We start from the raw sequence: 25,649 nt of genomic DNA on the forward strand, positions 1-25,649 counted from the left end.
TGCTTTTGCAATTCTAAGTCTTTTGTGGTTCCATATAAATTTTAGGATTATTTGTTCTAATTCTGTGAAAAATGTCATGGGTATTTTGATAGGGATTGCATTAAATTTGTAGATTGCTTCAGGCAGTATGACCAATTTGATAATATTAATTTTTCTAATCCAAGAGCATAGGATATCTTCCCATTTCTTTGAATCATCTTCAATTTCTTTTGTTACTGTTTTATAGTTTTTAGCAAATAGTTCTTTCACCTCCTTGGTTAAGCTTATTCCTATTTACTTTTTTTGGACACAATTTTAAATGGAAATTTTTTTAACTTTCTCTTTCTGATACTTCATTGCAGTGTAAAGAAATGCAACAGATTTCTGTATATTTATCTTGTGTTCTGCTACCTTGCTGAATTCATGTATTAGATCTAATACTTTTTGTGTGGAGACTTTAGGTTTCTCTATATAGAGTATCTTGTCATCTGCAAATGGTGACAGTTTTACCTCTTCCCTTCCAATTTGGATACCTTTTATTTCTTTTTCTTACTTGATTGCTGTGGCTACAGCTTCCAATATGATGTTGAATAGCAGTGGAGAGGGTGGGCATCCTTATCTTGTTCCTGAATTTAGCAGGAAGGCCTTCAGCTTTTCACCATTGAGTATTAGGTTGGCTGTGGGTTTGTCGTAAATGACTTTATTATGTTGAGATATGTTCCCTCTATACCCATTTTGGTGAGAGTTTTTATCATGAATGGATGTTGACTTTGGTCAAATGCTTTTTCTGTGTCTTTTGAGATTATCACATGTTTTTTGCCTTTCCCTTTCTTAATGTGGTATATCACATTGATTTATTTGTGTATGTTGAACCATCCTTACGACCCTGGGATAAATCCAACTTCATCATGATGTAGGTCTTTTTTTGTATTGTTGGGTTCAGTTTGCTAATATTTTGTTGAGGATTTTTGCATCTATATTCATCAAAGATATTGGCCTGTAACTTTCTTTTCTGGTAGTGTCTTTGTTTGGTTTTGGTATCAGGGTGATGGCTTCACAGAATGAATTTGAGAGTGTTCCTTCCTCTTCAGTTTTTTTTTTTTAATAGTTTGAGAAGGATAGGTATAAGTTCTTGGTATGTTTGGTAGAATTCCCCAGTGAAGCCATCTGGTTCTGGATTTTTGTTTGCAGGGAGTTTTTTTAAATTATTATTGCAGATTCTATTTTACATCTAGTGATCAGTCTGCTCAAATCATCTGTTTCTTCTTGACTCAGCTTTGGCAGGCTGTTTCTAAAAACTTGTCCATTTCTAGGTTTCCAATCTATTGGCATATAATTATTCATAGTATTCTTTTATGATTTTTTGTACTTCTGCAGTATCCATTATTATTTCTCCACTTTCATTTCTTATTTTGTTTATTTGGGTCCTCTTTCTTTTCTTCTTGGTGAGCCTGGCTAGAGGTTTGTCAATTTTGTTTCTCTTTTCAAAAAAACAGCTCTTGGTTTCATTGATGCTTTCAATTGCTATTCTTTTCTCTACTTAATTTATTTTCTCTCTGATCTTTATTATTTCCTTCCTTTTGCTGACTTTGAGTTTTGTTCTTCTCTTTTCTGATTTTTTAAGTGGTAGGTTAGGTTGTCTGAGATTTTTCTTGTTCCTTGAGGAAGGTCTGTATTACTATGAACTTCCCTTTTAGAACTGCTTTGCTGCATCCCATAGTTTTTGTAAAGTTGTGTTTTCATTGTCAATTGTCTTGAAGTATTTTCTGATTTCATTATTGACCCATTGGTTTGTTATAGCATCTTGTTTAGTCTCCATGTGTTCTCTTCCCATTTTTCTTTTTGTGGTTGATTTCTAGTTTCATACCATTGTGGTTAGAAAAGATACTTGAAATAATTTCTAGCCTCTTAAATTTGTTGAGGCTTGTTTTGTGACCTAATATGTGGTCTATCCTAGAGAATGTTCCATGCACACTTGGAAAGAATGTGTATTCTGGGTGTTTTGGATGTAGGGTCCTGTAGATATCAAATAAGTCCACCTTGTCTATTGTATCATTTAGGACCTCTGTTGCCTTATTGGTTTTCTGTCTAGAATATCTGTCCATTGATGTCAGTGGGGTTTTAAAGACTCCTACTATTGTATTCCTGTCAAGTTCTCCCTCTATGTCTGCTAGTATTTGTTTTATATCTTTCAGTGTTCCTATATTGGGTGCATGCACATTAACAAGTGTAATATCCTCTTCTTGTATTGGTCCCTTTTTCATAATATAATGTACTTCTTTGTCCCTCCTTTTGGACTTTGTTTTAAAGTCTATTTTGTCTGATATGAGTATTGCTACCCCTGCTTTCTTGTCATTTCCATTTGCATGAAATATCTTTTTCCATCTTCTTACTTTCAGTCTGTGTGTGTCTTTCGCCTTGAAGTGAGTCTCTTGTAAGTGACATATTGTAGGTTCTTGTTTTCTTATCCAGTCTGCTGCTCTGTGTCTTTTGATCAGAGCATTTGTTCCATTGACATTTAAAGTAATTATTGATAGGTATGTACTTATTGCCATTTTAAACTGTGTTTTCCTGTCAATATTGTAGTTCTTTGTTTCTTCTTTTTGTTTTTTCTTTTGTGCTTTGATGGTTCTTTTGTATTATGCTTGAGTTCCTTTCTTTTTGGTATTTGTGAACCTATGGTATGTCCTTGATCTGTGGTTACCCTGGTTTTCAAGTATGTTGACCCCTAACTATATCTATTTGCTTTAAACTGATAGTCATACAAGCTTAAACACACTCTAAACAATCCACATTTTTATAGTTCACTCCCCCACACTCTTTGATTTTGATGTCCTATTTTATATCTTATCCTTTTGCTGCTAATTGTAGTTATAATCACTTTCACAAAAAATTTTTGATTGTTTTTTAATCTATGTACTGGCTTAAGTGATCTTCAATCCTTTTATATATTTGCCTTTTCTATTGTGACTATCCCTTTCCTATAGATTCTTGTTTCTTTTCTGTTTAGAGAAGACCCTTCAATATATCTTCTAGAATAGGTTTAGTATTGCTGAATTCTTTTGGGTTTCGCTTGTCTGAGAAATTCTTTCTCTCTCCTTCTATTCTAGATGATAATTTTGCTGGGTAGAGTTGCAGGTTTTCCCTTTCAGGACTTTGAATATATCATGCCACTCCCTTCTGACCTGCAAAATTTCTGCAGAGAAATCAGCTGATAGCCTTATGGAGGTTCTCATGTAACTGACTCTTTGTTTTCTCTTGCTTTTAGAATCCTCTCTTTAAGTTTTGCCTTTTTAATTATATGTGTTGGTGTGGATCTGTTTGAGTTCATCTTGTTTGGGATCCTCTGTGCTTCTTGCACTTGGATATCTGTTTCCTTCTTTAGGTTTGGGAAGTTTTCAGCAATAATTTCTCCAAATACACTTTCAATCCCCTTTTCTCTCTCTTTTCCTTCTGGAACCCAGCTTATGCATAGTTTGGCATGCTTTATATTATCCTATAAATTTTGTATGCTGCTTTCATTTTATTCATTTGTCTTTCTGTCTGCTTTTCTGATTGGGTGATTTCCATTAGTATGTCCTCCAGATCACATATTCATTCTTCTGTGTTATTTAGTCTATTCATTGCTTCTAGATTTGATTTTATCTCACTGAGTTGTCTAATTTTGATTTGATATTTTCTAGTTTGTTACTACAGTGATCTGCATTTCTATCAATCTTTTAATTCCTTTAGCATTTTTATTACCTCCTTTTTGAACTCAGGGTATAGTAGACTGGTGAGGTCTGTTTCATTATTTGTTCTTTCAGGGGATTTCTTTTATTTTAATTTGGAGTAGTTTCTCTGCTTTTTCATTTTACTTAACTTTCTCTGTCTCTATGAATTTAGGAGAAACAGTTATCTACTGTGGTCTTGAAGGGGTATTTTTATTTGGAAGCATCCCTGTGTAGACTGTGAATCCAATATTCTGGTGCGAGGGCTGGTTTCAATATGGGTACCAGCCACATCTTTCCTCAGAGTTTGCTGGTTGTTATCCCCTTGATAGGGGAGTAACTGGTGAGGTGTCCAGAGCCTATGCTCTGGGTGGGGCCTCCTCCTTGCTCTGTGGCTGTTACAGCCCTGTCAGCGGTGGTGTCTGCTCCCCAGTTGTCAGAGTAAAAGCTCCGAGGGTCAGGTTCACTCAGGCTCCTTTGACCTTGAGTGCGTGACCTGCTCCACAGGAGGTGACTGCTGAAGCAATTGAGGCCCGTGTCGTCACAGCGAATCTATGCACTACCCATGCAGACATCTGCAGTTCTGTCTAGAAGCAGCCAAATGCCACATCTCTTTTCCTGTTATGTTTATCCCAGGCCTAGTGCTAGGCTGTGGTGTGGAATGGGCTGGTGCTGGGGGCTGGGACTTTGTGGCTTCAGGAACCAAGGTGGTTGTGCTGCTGCCTGAGAACTAGGCTGCCTCTGTTCCAGACCTCTCCCAGGACCTGTCCGTGCCAGATGCTGCTCCAAGTTGTGGTGTGGGGTGGGCAGAGCCAGTGAACTCCCTTTGGGAAACCAACCACTGCATATTCCTACCCAGGGGCTCTCCATCTGAGACTCAGCACCCCCTGAGCATCTCTGTGGCATCACCCTTTGCAGGCGCCGACAAAATCCACCACAGCTGGACCCACCCCTGCCATGCAAGCAGTGACAAAGAGCTCTGCAGTCTGGCCTGGACTATACCCCAGGCCCTCTGAGCTATCTTCACTAAGCTAGATAGAGTCCTCTCCCAGGGTCTGTCTGCCAGAGATTCAGCGCTTAGCCATTGCACATATTTGTAGCCCTGCCCGATGCATGCCTGATATTGGGAAGTGTGGCAAGCCAGCTGCCAATCTGTCTCTGTCCTGATTGTCAGCAAGCCAGCACACACGCACTCCTCACAAGTAGAGTCTGGGCTTCTCCAGCCCCTCTATCTGTCCCAGCAGATTTCCCAGCAGGCAAGGGGGCTCCCCAGGGTCTGCCCATGTAGACCTTTTCTCCTTTATAGATCCCTCCCAGGGACACCAGTCCTGTCCTGATTCCTTTTTTTCCTTCCTACTCAGTTATGTGGAGATCTTTCTTGCAGCTTTGGTTATATAGGAGATCTTCTGCCAGTCTCCAGCTGGTTTCCTGTGAGAAATGTTCCACATGTGGATGTATTTTTGATGTGTTTATGGGGGAAGGTGAGCTCCACATTCTCCCCTCCGCCATCTTGATCCCCCTCCAGGCTTATCTCCTTCTTTAAGGAAAACCATACTCTAAAACCTAGCTATGATGAAGGGGTTAAAGTAAACTTGGAATGCATCATAAAGAGCAGCAGACTTCTCTGTAAAATGTATTTCAGAGAATTCCTATCCTATTCAGGATAACATAATCATCCAGACCCTCGCAAACTCTGTGCTTAGTAGGATGGAGTATGGTCTGCTATCAACACTGCTTCCCAGCAACTTAGTGATGCTGTTAAGGAACCTTCTTAAACAGGTTCAATGGCTGGCAGAGAGAATTTATCACCCTGGCATTGCTGAGAAAGTCATCTGGAGTGTACAGAAAACAAATATTCTTTTCCTTGATTCTAAGACCTTAATATTCAAATTATAAGTGATTGAAGATATTTTCTGAGTAGTTTAGAGTGTCATAGGAAAGACATAAATTTTATTCAAGTTTATTGTGAGAATCTTTGTTGTGGAGCCATTCATGTTTTTCCTTCTGGTTATCTCAACTGAGATATAATACTCAGGAAATTAAGGTTATAAGGTTAAGTGCCTATGTGGTCTTGTCCCAGGGACCGGATCCACTGAGCTTTTCCTAACATTCTTATACCAGATAATTAAGATTAAAATGAGCATCAAGGACATTCTTGAAGGGAGCATAAATGTGTTTTAAATGAGCAAATTGCATTCAGAGAAAGATGGAGGTAACACTGAAGTGTGGTTCAGGTTGGAGGGTGGGACCATGGGAGGACAGACTCATTCCCTACATCTTGGTGACTGCAGAGGTTTAAGAGCTCCTAGTTTACCAGTGAGGCTAAGGTCTTAACACAAGATGAGAGCTGCCTTCTTGTGTCATTTACCAGTTGCCACTTCAGAGGAAGCGTCTGCTTTCCAGACACAGACATGGGTTAAGACCAGCGTTAGGGACAGAGCCACAGGCTGTACCAGAAACAGACAGTAGAAGAGCCCCAGCCACATTAGCAGAACATTTTTACCTTCTGCCTATCATCCTTTCCCACGCAGTTAGCAGAGGTCGGGCTAACTGAGGCAGCCAACATATGCTGCCAGTCACCTCCAGAGCCTCTCAGAAGTCAAGAGACTTTGAAGTTCTCAGTATATGTAGAAATGAAGAAATGTCTAAACAGAGTTACAAAATGTACATTTTAAATTTTACATTTAACAAATCGCTTCCTGTAAAGTACACCAAAAAAACATGAAAATAGTAATTACGGGATTTATGAAACTACTAAGTCCTTGTGCGCTATGGATCGTGTGGTCCAGATAATGGGATATAAGTTTAAAGTAGTCTGATAGGTATTGTCTCCTTTTGGTCCTTTCAGTGCAACGCCAGACATAATATTCTTGTTTATACTTGAGACCCTTCATGACTGGGACGCCCAGGCAAGATGGTTCCCTGAGTCCCCCTGTGAAGGATACTCTCCCAAGTTAACCTCTCCCAAGTTTTCCTAGTTGAAAATCTTTCCTTAACCATAAGCCTATCACACCACCTGCTCCAACTTACTGTGATATTCTAAAGGAGGCAAAAAGACAATTTGCAAACAACCAAAAGGATTTTAGAATGTAAGTTGACTCCATACTATTGATAAATATAAAATCATAGAATCCTTTAGAGCTGTAAGCAATCATAGAAATTATCTACAGCTAAGCTTCTTATTTTACCGATTAGGAGAGTCACCTCTGAGCATCTTATAGACTCGGAGATTCTTTTCAGGTAGGTGTCAAAGGATGTATGTTGTAACCATGGAGACACGGCACATGTCAGGGATTGAAAAAAGGAAGGAAGCTTTCCTGTGGTCTGGATGGATGGGGGGATGCACCCCAACGTGGAGAGACCAGGAGAGAGTTCCCAGGAAGAGAGACTGGAGTATTGTTCATTTACAAAGATAAGCCCTGGAAGAAGAACAGAAAGGTTGTCTGTAATAGAAGGAGTTCCTTGTAGCTGGGGTGGCAGCAGGGGTGATATGGAGGAAAGCAAGGCAAGGAGTTCTTTTCGGAAACGTTTTCTTGGGGAAACATTTTAAGTTTTTTGTGCTTAACTAAAATGATTACTCTTGGCCAGTTATGGTATTCTTATGTGCCAGGAAGCGAGAAATGGCTTAATGAGGATGTCCATCGATTTTTATGAGGACAAATTGGCAGGGTCCAATTCTTCTGTCTGTGATATCAAGGTCACTGCCTAGCTGTCTTATTGCCTTAAAGGGGAGAAAGGATGGGCATCCTATCCTTTGGGTACCTGATGCTGTTCCGGAAACACATCAAAGAGAGGTAAACAGAAGAGCAGCCAGCCTTGTCCTACCCAGCAGGCAGGACAGAAGTCTGAGCCTCTACTTTCCCTGGGGGCCCATTCCCCTCCCACTGACATACACACATGCACCTGCACACACACAGACACACACACAAAGCCCTTAGATTTCCTATTTTCAGTGGGAAGAACAGGGATGGGCACCTTGTAAGAGGGCCCATGTGGGAACAGCAAGGTAGAGTCCAGGCTGTACTCAGCTGACATGGGTGATGCCTTTGGCACATGTTTATAAGGGGCAGTGTGCTGGGGGATTCCTCGTACCACGTGGTGCATTGGGAGGGGATGCTGAAGAACTGTTTTGTAATGGACCTTTACTGATATGTGGAAGGCAGCAAATTGTTGATTTATTCTTTCTCAATGAGAATTGCCTGCTTTATTTTAAAATTTAACTCCAAACTTTGACTTTATAGAGAAAAGCACATAATTAATGAAGAAATAAAACTAAGACAGCGACAGGAAAGAGTTGACAAGGAGCTTCATAGGTTTGTTTCTTATTCAACTCATAGTGCTTAAAAACATTTTAATTGAACAAATGTGTTACATAAACCACAATAGGTTTAATATGTAAAAATTCATTAACTGGAATATCTGCAGAAGTTTTCTACTCCGTAGTTCATCAAGAGTAACACGAACTTTTTTATCCACATAATCACTTACTCTAATTTAATTAATTGCTAAACATTATCATCATCTCCTTTTACTCTACCAGACATAAGACTTAAGCTGAGGGCCTTTTAAATATAGACTCATAACCACGGGAAGATGTAAATTAGAAAAACAACCTATTTAGCTGGTCTCAGGCTAGTTCTTTGTCCCTTTCTGCCCCTGCTGCTTCCCCTATACATATAAACATTGTACCCCACTGAAACAAGGAAAGTTGGGCATCTTTGTTTATTTTATTACAGTGTAAAAAAGAAAACCATAAAGTGTTGGGACTAACCCAACACTTCCAGTACATCCACATAGGCAAGAATAAATGTCAGATGAGTACAGCCCTTCAAATAAACCCCTGTGGGAAACCACAATTTTGTGCCAGTCATGCTGCCATAATTCTAATTGCTATTTTGGAACTTATAAAGCTAGTCTCCCAGTCACATAGGAAATTCAACTCATTATGTTAAAATCTTACTTCATTTTTCACTAAAAATTTTATCACCCAGCTTTCCCCTTCACAACCTAAGATCTGACTCCAGATGACTTTTACCAGTTCCCAAAAATCAAATCTATAGAGAACAGGATTTCTCACCACTCAAGATATGCAAAAGGATGCAGACTGGTTTTCAGAGCAACTCACAAGAAGAAGCACTCAAATATGTTTTATGCGATGGCATATTGCTGGAGAAAGTGAAGGGGAAAATACTCATTTGGGTATATAACTCCCACGTGCCTGTTAAATTTATAGGCACAGTGTCCAAGTTTCTATCTGTAATCTTCAAAAAAAGATAGTCATGGAAAGAAAATATAGAAAGATGGGAGATTGGGTAGTGGTGACGCTTGCAAAACTTTGTGAATATACTAAAACCTACTGAATTGTATACTTTGAAAGGGTGGATTTTAGGTTATGTAACATATCAACAAAGCTGTTAATAAAAACAAAAGAAGAGGGCTTCCCTGGTGGCGCAGTGGTTGAGAGCCCGCCTGCCGATGCAGGGGACACGGGTTCGTGCCCCGGTCTGGGAAGATCCCACATGCCGCAGAGCGGCTAAGCCCGTGAGCCATGGCCACTGAGCCTGCGCGTCCAGAGCCTGTGCTCCGCAACAGGAGAGGCCACAATAGTGAGAGGCCCGTGTACCGCAAAAAAAAAAAAAAAAAAAAAGGGGGGGAACTGTAAATTAAAGTGGGTTGGAAAATGTCAAATAGATAGCTAGTGGGAAGCAGCTGCATAGCACAGGGAGATCAGCTTGGTGCTTTGTGACCACCTAGAGGGGTGACACACAAGAGGGAGGAGATATGGGGATATATGTATATGTATAGCTGATTCACTTTGTTATACAGCAGAAATTAACACACCATTGTAAAGCAATTATACTCCAATAAAGATGTTTAAAAACATGATACAATAAAAAAATAGTTACTCTAAAAAAATAAAAGTGGGTTGGAAGATGGATTGATTTAAACAAAGTGAGATGAACCAGTCTCAGGATGACTTGAAGTCAAGAAGATTCTAAGAGTGTGTACTGAAAAAAGGGCACCAGGGATATTTAAATAGGACTATGAGGAAAAGACTCAGAGCCAGATTTTAGAAAAGCAGGGAAGAATAGTCCAAAAGGGTAGTAAGAAGTGAGGAGAAAACCTAGGCTGAGGAGATAAAATTGGCAGAGATAAAGTAGAGAAAGAGTAAGGGAGTATTTGTTAGTCAGAGAACACTAACGCAAGAGGCCCCTCAGAGGTAGCCCTACTGGGTGCCCTCAGGGAACCCCTAGGCTAAATGATAGAGAAACCTAGAGCAGGCCTTATAGGGGTTAAGCTAATCCAAAGTTCATGCTTCAGCAAAGTGTATTTGGAATTTTCAGAAAATTTCACTTCCTACAGATTTCACAGAATAATTTCAAATGTTTCACTTGAAAATCGCCAGTGAAATCAATAGCCTTATACCATTTTTCATTTTTCTTTCTCTCATCTGTGTTTCTCTTGCTGTCTCTCCCTTGTCCTAAGTTCCTACCGTTCCTTGCCTGGCCTACCTCTGCTTCTGTCTTTATCCGTAGATCTCTGGAAAGTTTCCTGCTGCCTCCTCAATTCAACTATTCAACTCCTTAAAAATATTTCTTGAATGAGTACGTGGTGACAGAAATCATGATAGATTCCTGGATCCCCACCCTTGATGAGCTTACAGTCTAGTAAGCGCCCCCCTCACCCTTTATCCTTTTCCATCTCTCTTTCTCTCTCTCCCCCAGATATTTTCCAGGCCAGTCCCTTTTACTCTTCCCTCCCAAGTGACTCATCTTAAAATCTGCACTGGAGCCCAGTGAGTGGAATTAGTTGAGGGAATACTTACTGTGTGAACCATCTCACTGAAGAGGATGCTTCACTGCTGGGATGCAGTGTCACACAGTGGTTAGAATAGAGGGCGCAAATCACACTGCTTGGGTTCAAATTCTCTATTACTTGCTAGCTGTATGACTGTGGACAGGTTAGTTAACCTATCTGAGCCTCTTTCCTCATCTATAACATAGGATAATAGTAGTACCTACTTCCTAAGATTGTTGTCAGAGTAACTGAATTAATATATGTAAAGTGGTGGCAAATGCCCAGCATATTAAACTCTTCGTAAATCGTGGCTCTTAGTTGGTGTCAGTATGAAAACAGTTAGTTTGGTTACCAATTTTCTTTCTTTCATGATTAGGCTCCAAGCAAAGGCTACCAAGAAACCTTACGAAGTTAAGAATGATTTTGAGAATTTCCTACAAAAACTGGTAAGTTTTTTTCTGAAAATAATTGAGAATTCTCTCTCTAGCTTCTCTTATATAGACTGGAAAATATTTAATAAGCAATGTATGGTTTCACATCCAAGTTACAATGTCAGGATGGAATACATTCTTGTTATTTAATCATCCACTTGCACATTTAGGGTAATCTCTCTCTCATGTATTAGTGACAGCCTCATGCTCACTCATCCCCATCCCTTGCTTCTGACCAGAAGCATTTTATGCAACTGAAAACCTCCAAATGCAGAATTTCAAACTAATAGAAAATTATTGGTATTTGAAGTCATATTTTATTTCCCATTAATAATTCAACAAAAATATATTGGATTCCAACTACTGTGTTAGATGAATGATTCTTGCCCTCGATTAACAGAAATGTAAGAAATGATAAGGTTTAAACAGTACTCAAGTGTAAGAAAGAAAGAAAAGGAAGGACATGGTCCCATCTTTCCAGTTTTCTTTGTCCCCTTCCCTTCTGCTCCACCTTAACTTACAGGCAGTCGTATTAAATCTAAAGGTCCTTCCTCCCTTCCAACAAGAAAGAACATGTAGAAAATAGTGTACAATAAATCTGAAGGTTGGACAATCTGAGGTAAGTAATAAGAGAGAGCTTTTCATTTTCAGCATGTCAGGCTTCCATGCAAAAATCTAGAGCAATCCTCATTGGCTACTGATGTGATGTCAAAAACAGGGGTCAAATAATCTAACCAAATTCCTATGAGCCAGAAAGGTAATGGAAAGCGGTAATATTGTTGGGTGTTTAATATTAAACAAATATTGGGTGTTTAATATTAAATAAATAGTACTATTCTTTATTCCACAAAAAAAATTATTTCTCCCGTTTTTTCATGGTCTCTCTTAACTGCTACTGCTAGTGACATGGGCACAGAGAAATATTTATTTAGTATAAGAAAACTGTGCAAGTGTACTGGTAAAGGGCAAGTGACCTCAGCTGGTAAATAGTAAATGGCCTGAGTCTTAGAGAAACTATAGGAGCTATGGACACCATAGCACACTGGAGAGTCTGTGCCTCAGCGAAACAAAGCAACTACTTCCTCACCTCTAGTTCATTGTGGCTCTGCAGGAATAGAGGCCAAAGTGTTATCAGATCTTCCACCATTTGTGATCCAGATTCTTCTGTAAAATTCCTGTTTAGGACTCAAGTTTTTAAATACCCCTAGAGGCCAAACTAAATAAATCTGCAGACCAGACGAGGCCTATGGTCTGCTGGTTTGCAATCCCTGGTCTAAATGCTGGACTTGGAGCTCTTCAAAAGCTGGCTCCAGCCAGTATAGCCAATCTTATTCTCCACTATATCCCAAGGCAAACCCTTCACTCCCACTGAGTCTTCCCAACGTATCATGTTTACCCATAATCATATACTTTGCTTATCTGCCATGCCTACTCCCCAGCTTTCAAATTCTATTCATCCTTTAAGGCCCTGCTCAAATTGCATCTTCTACATGAAGCTTTTTTCCAGTGGCCCTAGCCCCATCCTTTCCAGGCAAGTTCAATATCTCTCATAATTTCTAGAATAACACTTGGTGATGGTTTCATTGGAAAATAGTTCTTTTCTTCAAGCCAGACAACAAGACAAATATGGGAGTAGATTCTGGCTTAGAACAACTATGTCCTCCAAAGCAGAGCGTGCACTAGAAATTTTTACTTACCTATTTTGTAAAGAAGGTATCTCATGGTGAAAAATTTAAAGGCAAGTGCCATTTTTTTTTACAGTAATCCAGGCATCTTCAAAGAATTATATCGACCACAGATCTTCTGTGGAAAGTGGAAAGGTTTTAAAAAGCAAAGGATTATCATTTTAAATCAATTTTTAAAATTCAAAATTAACAAATTTGACTTAAGCTTTCTCAAGTACTTACCTTTCTGCTAAGAATGAAAATGCACCAGAACTTTACTTTAGAATAGAATAATGGATTTCCTAGTACTTTATATGACTGCTGTCCTTCGAGAAATGTAACAACCAGCCTTGCCTCAGCTTCTCTGAAACTGAGATTCAAGATGATGATGTCCAGTCTTTTTGCTCATTAATGTGCAACTCAATCATAGAATAATAGAAAATTGTGATAAACTTCTGGTTCATGCCATATGACTGCTGGTCTCCCAATTATCTGACTGTGTCACAAAATGCTTTTTGGTCTAAATCTTCATATAATTCAGGAAAGCCTTCCTGTAGTCTATCCGTGAGAGAGAGCCACTCATTTACCATCACCACATGGCCAAACTTTCTGCCCATTTTGATAAACATATACAGGCACCCACCAATACCCCTACCCAATCCCAGAACCCACGCTCAGCCTTTTCATACTTTCACCCTCATGCCTCACACCTGCCCTACATTGGTCCACATATACAAACAAGCTTTGCTAGACACACAACGAAGATGCAAGTCACAGATGGATTTTCCTAGAATAGTAAACATGCCTCCTGGATTAGAGAGGCATTTGAGAAAAGGTAGGATAGAGTGGGAAGAAAGTAAATTCCATGAACAAATTGAATTATCTGAATTAACATCCAGATAATTCTCTATGTCAATGTGAATAGAGATAAAAACTTGAAGTGTCTTTTATCTAAGTTTCCCTATTATGACAGGGAAAGCTCAGGGCCAAAAGAATTGAAAGTGATTGTTTATATGCTATCACATGGTTAAAAAAAAATGAAATGAGCCTGGGATTTTCTTCCTAAATCCATCTTTTGAAAAAAAATTTTTTTAAGTGATCCTCCTCATCTTGATAACTGGGGGAATCTCACTTTCAAGTATACAGTATCCAGGAAAATCTGTAAATCCTTAATAACGTATTATTTTAATAGCGTTCTGAAGCCCGAACTGAAAGAAAACTTCTGGCATCACTATCATCATCATCATCAACAACAGAAGACTTCAACCTTGAGGAAGAAGAATGCCAAGAGAAACCAGAAATAAACTGTATTTAAGAATGTATGTTTAATTCAAGTACAATCCATGAGGTATTGATGGTCTTTTACCATTTGTTTTTAAAAATCTTGAAATCAATACATCCAGTAAATTATCTTAAGAGATCTGTCCAAGCATAATTTTGGCTCTTATTGGTAGAAAACATATTTTAAGATGGAAAAATAATCATTATGAAGCATAGGGAGCTTTCAACCATTTCTTTCGAAATACATCTTGATAATAGCAACCGTTCATCATAATACAAAACAGAAAGAGGATTAATTTGCTGTGGCATAGAAGTCCTGCCAGTTCCTAAATGCTCTAAATAGTTTCTTGGAGATTTTTTACATTGTTTAGGCCTCAAGGAAAACCAAAGCTCCACCTCCAGGTTTGGTAGCAAACAAACTCTGCTTCTCAGGCACTAAGCTTCGATTGCTCCTCTGGTAATAAGCTTCGTGCACATTTGCTAGGAAGCTGGACAGCTTGTCAGCAGGTACTATCGATACTGTGCAGCCTCCCCATCCTGCTCCCGTAAGTCGTGATCCTTGAGCCCCAAATTTCCTAAAACAATGAGAAAAAAAATTAGAACCTGAAAATGAAAATGAGTGATTTTCCTGGTGCTTTAGAAAAGACAGCATCTCCAAGAACTAAGAAGAGATTATGTGGTGTGTTTTGTGGGTTTTTTTTCAGTACTGTCAAACATTTTAGGACATTAAGAAATTTATACTATTGTTTGAAGGTGATCTGAAATTTAATTGTATCTAAAACTAGCCCCCAGTTTTGGCTCTTAAGTAGTAAAAGTCAGTAGTACTCCTGTTTCATAAGGGCTGGCAATAACCCACTGTAGTATTGATTCCATAAAGCCACCACTTGAAGAGTTGTATAGCAAGCCTATAGGTGATCAGGAAGAGGGAGTAAAAAGAAAACAGGCAATGGACATGATCAACATGATGAATCAGAAGGTTGCTCCATATGAGGGCAAATCAAAATTTAAAGTGCAAGTCTTATATATACAAGTGAGAGCTTCCTCTGGTGGCTATTTAAGCTGCATTCAGTCCCCTAGAACAGATAGCCTAGATTTCTGCTGAATAAATTTATCAACAAAGAATGTGTTACTAAACTCTAAATTAGTTTGTCTGTTCAATCTCTAAAGGGAAATTATGCAGACCTTTCCACAGAGGATAGTGGCTTCTGCAGGTCCATCCCATTTTCCCTGCACCTTCAGGAGCTGGCTGGTCTGACAAATGGACTCAGAATTTATCATCAGACAAAACGTGTGATTGAGATGGAAGCTACTATATAAGCCACCACAGAGCAAGAGGTAATTTTAGTCAGTCACCATAAACTAGGCACAGTTTCAAACCTTGTACAAAAGTGAAAGGCCCTACACAAAGTACAAGGATCACTCATCTTTAAAACATGCAATTTATCCTGACAATAACAGTTAATGTATCAACAGGAAGACACTGAACTCACCAAAAAAGATACCCCACATCCAAAGACAAAGGAGAGGCCACAATGAGATGGTAGAAGGGGGCACAATCACAATAAAATCAAATCCCATAACTGCTGGGTGGGTGACTCACAAACCAGAGAACACTTATACCACAGAATTCCACCCACTGGAGTGAAGGTTCTGAGCCCCATGTCAGGCTTCCCAACCTGGGGGTCTGGCAACAGGAGAAGGAATTCCTAGAGAATCAGACTTTGAAGGCTAGTGGGATTTGATTGCAGGACTTCGACAGGACTGGGGGAAACAGAGATTCCATTCTTGGAGGGCACACACAAAGTAGTGTGCCCATCAGGACCCAGGGGAAGGAGCAGTGACCCCGTAGGAGACTGAATCAGACCTACCTGCTAGTGTGGGAGGGTCTCCTGCAGAGGTGGGGGTTGGCTGTGTCTCACCGTGAGGACAAGGACACTGGCAGCAGAAGTTCTGGGAAGTACTCCTTGGCGTGAGCCCTCCCAGGGTCCACCATTAGCCCCACCAAAGAGCCCAGGTAGGCTCCAGTGTTGGGTCTGCTCAGGCCAAACAACCAAGAGGGAGGGAACCCAGCCCCACCCATCAGCAGACAAGCTGATTAAAGTTTTACTGAGCTCTTCCTCAGAGTGACAGCCAGCTCTACCCACCACCAGTCCCTCCCATCAGGAAACATGCACAAGCCTCTTAGATAGCCACATCCACCAGAGGGCAGACAGCAGAAGCAAGAAGAACTACAATCCTGCAGCCAGTGGAACAAAAACCACATTCACAGAAAGATAGACAAGATGAAAAGGCAGAGGGCTATGTAGCAGATGAAGGAACAAGATAAAACCCCAGAAAAACAACTAAATGAAGTGCAGATAGGCAACCTTCCAGAAAAAGAATTCAGAATAATGATAGTGAAGATGATCCAGGACCTTGGAAAAAGAATGGAGGCAAAGATCGAGAAGATGCAAGAAATGTTTAACAAAGACCTAGAAGAATTAAAGAACAACCAAACAGAGATGAACAATACAATAACTGAAATGAAAACTACACTAGAAGGAATCAATAGCAGAATAACTGAGGCAGAAGAACGGATAAGTGACCTGGAAGACAGAATAGTGGAATTCACTGCTGTGGAACAGAATAAAGAAAAAAGAATGAAAAGAAATGAAGACAGCCTAAGAGACTGCTGGGACAACATTAAACACACCAACAATCACATTATAGGGGTCCCAGAAGGAGAAGAGAGAGACAAAGGGCCTAAGAAAATATTTGAAGAGATTATGGTTGAAAACTTCCCTAACACGGGAAAGGAAATAGCCACCCAAGACCAGGTAGTGCAGAGCGTCCCATACAGGATAAAGCCGAGGAGAAGCATGCCAAGACACACAGTAATAAAATTAGCAATAATTAAAGACAAAGAAAAATTATTGAAAACAGCATGGGAAAAACAACAAATAACATACAAGGGAACTCCCATAAGGTTAACAGCTGATTTCTCAGCAGAAACTACAAGCCAGAAGGGAGTGGCATGACATATTTAAAGTGATGAAAGGGAAGAACCTACAAACAACATTATTCTACCCAGTAAGGTTCTCATTCATATATGATGGAGAAATCAAAAGCTTTACAAACAAGCAAAAGCTAAGAAAATTCAGCACCACCATACCAGCTGTACAACAGTTGCTAAAGGAACTTCTGTAAGTGGGAAATACAAGAAAAGGACCTACAAAAACAAACCCAAAACAATTAAGAAAATGGTAATAGGAACATAAATATCAATAATTACCTTAAAGGTGAATGGATTAAATGCTCCAACCAAAAGACACAGGCTTGTTGAATGGATCCAAAAACAAGATCCATATATATGCTGTCTACAAGAGACCCACTTCAGACCGAGGGACACATACAGACTGAAAGTGAGGGGATGGAAAAAGATATTCCATGCAAATGGAAATCAAAAGAAAGCTGGAGAAGCAATACTCATATCAGATAAAATAGACTTTAAAATAAAGAATGTTATAAGACACAAGGAAGGACACTACATAATGATCAAGGGATCAATCCAAGAAGAAGATATAACAATTATAAATATATATGCACCTGACACATAAGGCAACTGCTAACAGCTATAAAAGAGGACATCGACAGTAACACAATAATAGTGTGGGATATTAACACCTCACTTACACCAATGGACTGATCATCCAAACAGAAAATTAATAAGGAAACACAAGCTTTAGATGACACAATAGACCAGATAGATTTAATTGATATTTATAGGACAGTCCATCCAGAAACAGCAGATTACACTTTCTTCTCAAGTGCGCACAGAACATTTTCCAGGATAGATTATATCTTGGGTCACAAATCAAGACACAGTAAATTTAAGAAAATTGAAATCATATCAAGCATCTTTTCTGACCACAATGCTATGAGATTAGAAGTGAATTACAGGGAAAAGAATGTAAAAAACACAAACACATGGAGACTAAACAATATGTTACTAAATAACCAAGAGGTCACTGAAGAAATCAGAGAGGAAATCAAAAAATACCTAGACCAAATGACAATGAAAAAATGATGATCCAAAACCTATGGGATGCAGCAAAAGCACTTCTAAGAGGGAAGTTTAGAGCTATACAAGCCTACCTCAAGAAACAAGAAAAATCTCAAATAAACAATCTAACCTTACACCTAAAGGAATTAGAGAAGGAAGAACAAACAAAACCCAAAGTTAGCAGAAGGAAAGAAATCATAAAGATCAGAGCAGAAATAAATGAAATAGAAACAAAGCAAACTATAGCAAAGATCAATAAAACTAAAAGCTGGTTCTTTGAGAAGATAAACAAAATTGATAAACCATTAGCCAGATTCATCAAGAAAAAGAGGGAGAGGACTCAAGTCAATAAAATTAGAAATGAAAAAGGAGAAGTAAAAACAGACACCACAGAAATACAAAGCATCCTCAGAGACTACTACAAGCAACCCTAGGCCAATAAAATGGACAACCTGGAAGAAATGGACAAATTCTTAGAAAGGTATAACCTTTCAAGGCTGAACCAGGAAGAAATAGAAAATAAGAACAGACCAATCACAAGTAATGAAATTGTAACTGTGATTAAAAATCTTCCAACAAACAAAAGTCCAGGACCAGATGGCTTCACAGGTGAATTCTATCAAACATTTAGAGAAGAGCTAACACCCATCCTTCTCAAACTCTTCCAAAAACTTGCAGAGGAAGGGACACTCCCAAACTCATTCTATGAGGCCACCATCACCCTGATACCAAAACCAGACAAAGATAGTAGAAAAAAGGAAAATTACCGACCAATATCACTGATGAATATAGATGCAAAAATCCTCAACAAAATACTAGCAAACAGAATCCAACAACACATTAAAAGGATCATACACCATGATCAAGTGGGATTTATCCCAGGGATGCAAGCATTCTTCAATACACATAAATCAATCAATGTGATAAACCATATTAACAAATCGAAGAATAAAACCCATATGATCATCTCAATAGATGCAGAAAAAGCTTTTGACAAAATTCAACACCCATTTATGATAAAAACTCTCCAGAAAGTGGGCATAGAGGGAACCTACCTCAACATAATAAAGGCCATATATGACAGACCCACAGCAAACATCATTCTCAATGGTGAAAAACTGAAAGCATTGCCTCTAAGATCAGGAACAAGTCCAGGATGTCCACTCTCACCACTATTATTCAACATAGTTTTGGAAGTCCTAGCCATGGTAATCAGAGAAGAAAAAGAAATAAAAGCAATACAAATTGGAAAAGAAGAAGTAAAACTGTCACTGTTTGCAGATGACATGATACTATACATAGAGAATTCTAAAGATGCCACCAGAAAACTACTAGAGCTAATCAATGAATTTGGTAAATTTGCAGGATACAAAATTAATGCATTCTTATAGACTAATGATGAAAAATCTGAAAGAGAAATGAAGGAAACACTCCCATTTACCACTGCAACAAAAAAGAATAAAATACCTAGGAATAAACCTACCTAGGGAGACAAAAGGTCTGTATGAAGAAAACTGATGAAAGAAATTAAAGATGAAACAAACAGGTGTAGAGATATACAATGTTGTTGGATTGGACGAATCAATATTGTGAAAATGACTATACTACCCAAAGCAATCTACAGATTCAATGCAATCCCTATCACATTACAAATTGCATTTTTTACAGAACTAGAACAAAAAATCTAAAGATTTCTATGGAGATACAAAAGACCCCGAACAGCCAAAGCAGTCTTGAGGGCAAAAAACGGAGCTGAAGGAATCAGGCTCCCGGTCTTCAGACTAAACTATGAAGCTACAGTAATCAAGATAATATGGTACTGGCACAAAAACAGAAATATAGATCAATGGAACAGGATAGAAAGCCCAGTGATAAACCCACGCACCTATGGTCAATTAATCTATGACAAAGGAGGCAAGGATATACAACGGAGAAAAGACAGCCTCTTCAATAAGTGGTGCTGGGAGAACTGGACAGCTACATGTAAAAGCATGAAATTATCTCACACCGGTCAGAACGGCCATCATCAGAAAATCTACAAACAATAAATGCTGGAGAGGGTGTGGAGAAAAGGGAACACTCTTGCACTGCTGGTGGGAATGTGAATTGGTACAGCCACTATGGCGAACAGTATGGAGGTTCCTTAAAAACCTACAAATAGAACTGCCATATGACTCAGCAATCCCACTACTGGGCATATACCCTGAGAAAACCATAATTCAAAAAGACTCATGTACCAAAATGTTCACTGCAGCTCTATTTACAATAGCCAGGAGATGGAAACAACCTAAGTGTCCATCATCGGATGAATGGATAAAGAAGATGTGGCACATATATACAATGGAATATTACTCAGCCATAAAAAGAAACGAAATTGAGCTATTTGGGATGAGGTGGATGGACGTAGAGTCTGTCATACAGAGTGAAGTAAGTCAGAAAGAGAAGGACAAACACCGTATGCTGACACATATATATGGAATTTAAGAAAAAAAAATGTCATGAAGAACCTAGGGGTAAGACAGGAATAAAGATACAGACCTACTAGAGAATGGACTTGAGGATATGGGGAGGGGGAAGGGTAAGCTGTGACAAAGTGAGAGAGTGGCATGGACATGTATACACTACCAAACGTAAAATAGATAGCTAGTGGGAAGCAGCTGCATAGCACAGGGAGATGAGATTGGTGCTTTGTGACCACCTAGAGGTGTGGGATGGGGAGGGTGGGAGGGAGGGAGACGCAAGAGGGAAGAGATATGGGAACATATGTATATGTATAACTGATTCACTTTGTTATAAAGAAGAAACTAACACACCATTGTAAAGCAATTATACTCCAATAAAGATGTAAAAAAAAAAACAACAACAAAAAAGAACACTCTCTTAACACCATACACAAAAATAAACTCAAAATCGATTAGAGACCTAAATGTAAGACCGGACACTATAAATCTCCTAGAGGAAAACATAAATCAGAGCAAGATCTTTTTTGATCCACCTCCTAGAGTAATGGAAATAAAAACAAAAATAAACAAATGGGACCTAATTAAACTTAAAAGCTTTTGCACAGCAAAGGAAACCATAGACAAGACGAAAAGACAACCCTCAGAATGGGAGAAAATAATTGCAAATGAATCAACGGAAGAAGGGTTAATCTCCAAAATATATAAACAGCTCATGCAGCTCAATATTAAAAAAAACAAACAATCCAATCCAAAAATGGGCAGAAGACCTAAATAGACATTTCTCCAAAGAAGACATACAGATGGCCAAGAAGCACCTGAAAAGCTGCTCAACATCACTAATTATTAGAGAAATGCAAATCAAAACTACAATGAGGTATCGCCTCACACCAGTTAGAATGGGCATCATCAGAAAATCTGCAAGCAACAAATGCTGGAGAGGGTGTGGAGGAAAGGGAACCCTCTTGCACTGTTGGTGGGAATGTAAATTGATACAGCCACTATGGAGAACAGTATGGAGGTTCCTTACAAAACTAAAAATAGAATTACCATATGACCCAGCAATCCCACTACTGGGCATATACCCTGAGAAAACCATAATTCAAAAAGACACATGTACCCCAATGTTCACTGCAGCACTATTTACAATAGCCAGGACATGGAAGCAACCTAAATGCTCATGGATAGACGAATGGATAAAGAAGATGTGGTACATATATACAATGGAATATTACTCAGCCATAAAGAAACGAAATTGGGTCATTTGTAGAGACGTGGATGGATCTAGAGACTGTCATACATAGTGAAGTAAGTCAGAAAGAGAAAAACAAATATCGTATGTTAATGCATATATGTGGAACCTAGAAAAATGGTACAGATGAGCCGGTTTGCAGGGCAGAAGTTGAGACACAGATGCAGAGAACAAATGTATGGACACCAAGGTGGAAAGTGGCTGGGGTGGTGGTGGTGTGATGAATTGGGAGATTGGGATTGACATGTATACACTGATGTGTATAAAACTGATGCCTAATAAGAACCTGCAGTATAAAAAAATAAATAAAATTCCAAAAAGAAAAAGTTAACATGTACTTCCAATTCTTCCTAATAAAATTTACTCCAAATTCATAGCAGATTAAAAACTCCATAATTAATTTAGCACAGTTTTGTCCCTTTTTTCCCTCTAAATGAGCTACTTTATTTCCTGGAAAATATCAATAGAATATTAGGGCTACTCTGCACATCAGTAATTCATTTCCCCCCCAATGATCTTCTCTATTGATTTTTTTCATCATCTGTTTTATTCAATAAAATATGTTTTTCATATGAAAGTAGATGTTTAAGGAAGAAAACAAAAATGCTTGCAAACAGATAAAGATTACTCATCTCTTCCTGCCCTTCAAACATTCAGCTTATGGTCCAGTAGCTGAACTGAGCCCAAACTCCTATGGTCCAGGCTGAAAAGTTTCTCTGACCCTGGGATTCTAGGATTATCCTGAGTTCCTAGGCTGGCAAGGGGCTAGTTTGTAATCTGGTAATTAAAAAAAACCCAAAAAAACAAAAAACTGTCATGCAGCCATGTCAAACTATCTCTTCTTGTGCAAAATGCTGAGAAAAATGGAGGTGTCACTGAAGTATCTCTGAAAGACACTAAAATCTGGGCATCAAAGCTAACATGGCATGGTTTAGAGAAGAACAGTATGCCCTCTTACTTGATTTTCTAAGACCCAAACTATGCCATTTTTCTGGACTCAAGTCAACCAGGTCTCTCATGGTCTTCAATGAACTTCTAAGCATATTTTCTTACACTTTCTCATTTGTACTGTTTTTGAAAACTGTGGTTTCAAAATTGAACCTAAAGCAAACTCAGAGTGTTTCTAACTGGCTGCAAAACCCATAGGAATTGTGCCAGGAGGCCTAGTTTCCTGACTATCCTGCCAGTTTCCCGAGGGCAGACACTAGAAGTCCTTCTAGGTAAATACATTATTCACTTTTAAGTCTCCAGAGCTGTTATGTCACCACCCTGCCTGCTGCAAATGAAAATGAACTGGATTGCATCAACCACATGGTCTGAAATCATCAGGGCTCAAATTTCCCCAATAGAGAACAATAAGTGCTATTATAAATAGTCCTCTGCCCCTGAGCAAGTGGGATTTGTGTTCACAAATCGGGGGCTCCCCCAGCAGCTGGTCAGCAGCCTGCCCAGCTATACACACTCACAAAGGCAGAAAGATCCTGACTGCAGTGTGCCCCACTGGTGCTTAATATGCCCTTTGGTATGTGCCACAGAAATTGCGAGAGAGAGCCAGAAGTTAGGAAACCAATAAGCTATAAATTAAGAAAGAAAAATAGGTGAGCTAAGAGTGTTTAGTGAACTTTTCACATTTGCAATTTTTTCCTAGGAGAACAGTAAGACATTAAAAATACAGCTCCTGAGCTATTGCACATCAGAGAGGCAACACAAAAGTTATGAAAACCAAACCCCTAAAATCCCAAATATCACCTTGATGATTGTGGTCACTTGACTGGGAATAACCTGGAAGGGTTGGTCAAAACAACAAAAGCAGCTTCTCAGCCTTATAAAGCATGATCTACCAAACAAAGGCTAGAGCAGACAAGAGATGGAGATTATAAGGAATGTTCCCTTTGATCCTTTTTATCACTGAAAAGTGTATTCCTATAACCAACTTTCCAGGCACCTAAGTATAGCCTGAGTAAAATTTCCTGCTTTTAAATGAACTGAGTTGACCATAAAGCACTTACTAAGGTAAGGCACAGATCAAAGGTGGTGTTGAGGGGGGAGGGGGGAGAGATCCAGTAAGACCCAACTCTGCCACAAATGGCAAAGAGGGAAAGCAAGGAATTGTGCCTTGTATTTTAATTCAATTTTATTTATTTCAAGATAAATATTGATATACAAATGGATATCAAATTATTTCAGAAAATCTTGAATTTACGGACAGGTTATTATCTATCTCTAATTTCAGGCCAGCATAATTCCAGGCATTTCATACATTCTAATAAGTGGCTGCTGGATCATTATATTTGTTTTAAAATATGAAAATGTATACTGTTTATTTTTAATTAAATTAATGTTAAAAACTTCAATTATGTGAAACAAAGTAAAATAATAAAGGAAAGTGATGATGCTTGCCCAGTTATAAAATAACTCTTAAATAAACAAAATGTAAATTGTAAGAAATGGCTAAATTTTAAAGAAAAATATTTTGAGTAATATAAAACACTTTCAAAAGCATATATATATATATATATATATATATATATATATATATATATATATGCAGTCAGTAATGTACTCTTTTTCTGGAAAGACTTCTAGCTTCTGTTCTAAGCCTAGAATTTTCCAATTAGAATCTCAGGAAAACACAGCTTCCAGAACAATTTCTATGATTTTTACAGCCAGATTAGAAACACTTTCAGATTGTTTTAGATTCAAGAAACCACAGGCTTCAAATACTGTTCGAATGAGAAAGTATAAGAAAATATAACTGCATGTCTATTTTAGAAATTTAAGCCACAAATGTCATTGAAGACCAGTTGGTTTGGTTCCGACAAATGGCATACATACTGGGGGGGAGGGGGAGGGGGACAATAAATAGAAGACAGAAGCCCAAAGACCAGCGGGCCCCTAAGGCAGCTGAAATGGCTCTCTCCCTTTTTCTTGACAGAGTGTCAGATTAGCCCATAAGAGCATGAGGAAAAGAGCACACATATGTGGATTTGCACTTCATTCTTCCCCATTCCGACCTGCTCGGGAGAATGACTGCAAGAGGCTGAGCAGCATGGCCAGCCATGAAATAAAACTGTGGGAAGACTTCTGAGGAAGACAGCAAATTAACTTTGGTAACCTTTGTTGGTCTATAAAAATTTGTCATTTATCTTTCTTAATAGCTTGGGCAATAACGCAGCAATGAGTCCTCTGTAATTCCAACAAGTGTCAAAACGAAGATAAAGGCCATTAACTATTTTTTCTTAAGTATAACCAGGGAAACCGATAAAGAATGAGCTGTTTCACATATAATTGACTTGGTTTCAAAATTGTTTTGTGTTCCTCAGTAAATCCTACTTTAAAATTTAGCCATTTCTTAAAATTTACATTTAGTTCATTTAAAAGAAGCATTTTATAATTGGGCAAGCTTCATCTATTTCCTTCATTATTAAACTTTATTTCACATAACTGAGATTTTCTAACATTAATTTAAAAAAAAAAAAGTAGTCTAACTGTGTAAGTATAGTTTCCTTCTCCCTCCCTGGCCCTTTCTTTGGATTCTAAACTGATTTTCTCTTGAAGAGCAGCGAAAGGCTCAGCTGAAAAAATGCAAGCATTTGTGATCTCTTCTATGCTTTTTCCCCCCCTTCTCTCTACTTGGGTCATAAAGTAGCTTCCTATACGTTGTCCTATAGACAAGCTACCTAGAGACGCCTTTTGAATATGGTCTAGCTCAGATCACATTAAGATTTGTAGATAGAGCCCTGAGTATTCTAGGCATCGAATCCTTCATTCACTCAATCAATTAGTTGTTTTCTCAAGCAAATAGTTTCCAAGCAGGCCTTCAGAAAAACTAAAGGAATTTGAAGTGCCACAAGTAGGCCAGGGAGCGTGATCTAAAGAGGGTCTTTGGGGACTTCCCTGATGGCACAGTGGTTAACAATCCACCTGCCAATGCAGGGGACACGGGTTCGAGCCCTGGTCTGGCAAGATCCCACATGCCGCGGAGCAACTAAGCCCGTGCACCACAACTATTGAGCCTGTGCTCTAGAGCCCG

At 38.8% G+C, this 25,649-nt stretch overlaps 2 protein-coding genes across 8 annotated transcripts in view; one reads left to right on the forward strand and one right to left on the reverse strand.

Moving 5' to 3' along the window:
• FAM227B (family with sequence similarity 227 member B) overlaps positions 1 to 24,939 on the forward strand; it is a gene marked incomplete at its 3' end in the record, with an annotated part of 264,786 nt that extends 239,847 nt beyond the window's left edge. For 2 of the 4 annotated variants that reach the window (XM_081229395.1, XM_081229397.1), the window contains 3 exons: positions 10,864 to 10,933; positions 13,775 to 13,930; positions 15,031 to 17,079. In XM_081229395.1, coding sequence (XP_081085521.1) covers positions 10,864 to 10,933; positions 13,775 to 13,886 — 182 coding nt within the window. Of the gene's footprint in view, positions 1 to 6,700; positions 6,779 to 7,930; positions 8,003 to 10,863; positions 10,934 to 13,774; positions 13,931 to 15,030; positions 17,080 to 24,551 lie in introns of those variants that run through there. The other 2 variants (XM_081229398.1, XM_081229396.1) reach the window with 2 other exon arrangements.
• Positions 13,889 to 25,649, reverse strand: part of GALK2 (galactokinase 2) — a 136,362-nt gene continuing 124,601 nt past the window's right edge. For all 4 annotated transcript variants that reach the window (XM_081229394.1, XM_081229392.1, XM_081229393.1 and 1 more), the window contains one exon: positions 13,889 to 14,438. In XM_081229394.1, the coding sequence (XP_081085520.1) occupies positions 14,231 to 14,438 (208 nt within the window). In that variant the 3' untranslated portion in view covers positions 13,889 to 14,230. The remainder of the gene's footprint in view (positions 14,439 to 25,649) is intronic.

Source organism: Mesoplodon bidens (assembly GCF_964165515.1).
Source record: "Mesoplodon bidens genome assembly, chromosome: 3".
Lineage (NCBI taxonomy): Eukaryota > Metazoa > Chordata > Mammalia > Artiodactyla > Ziphiidae > Mesoplodon > Mesoplodon bidens.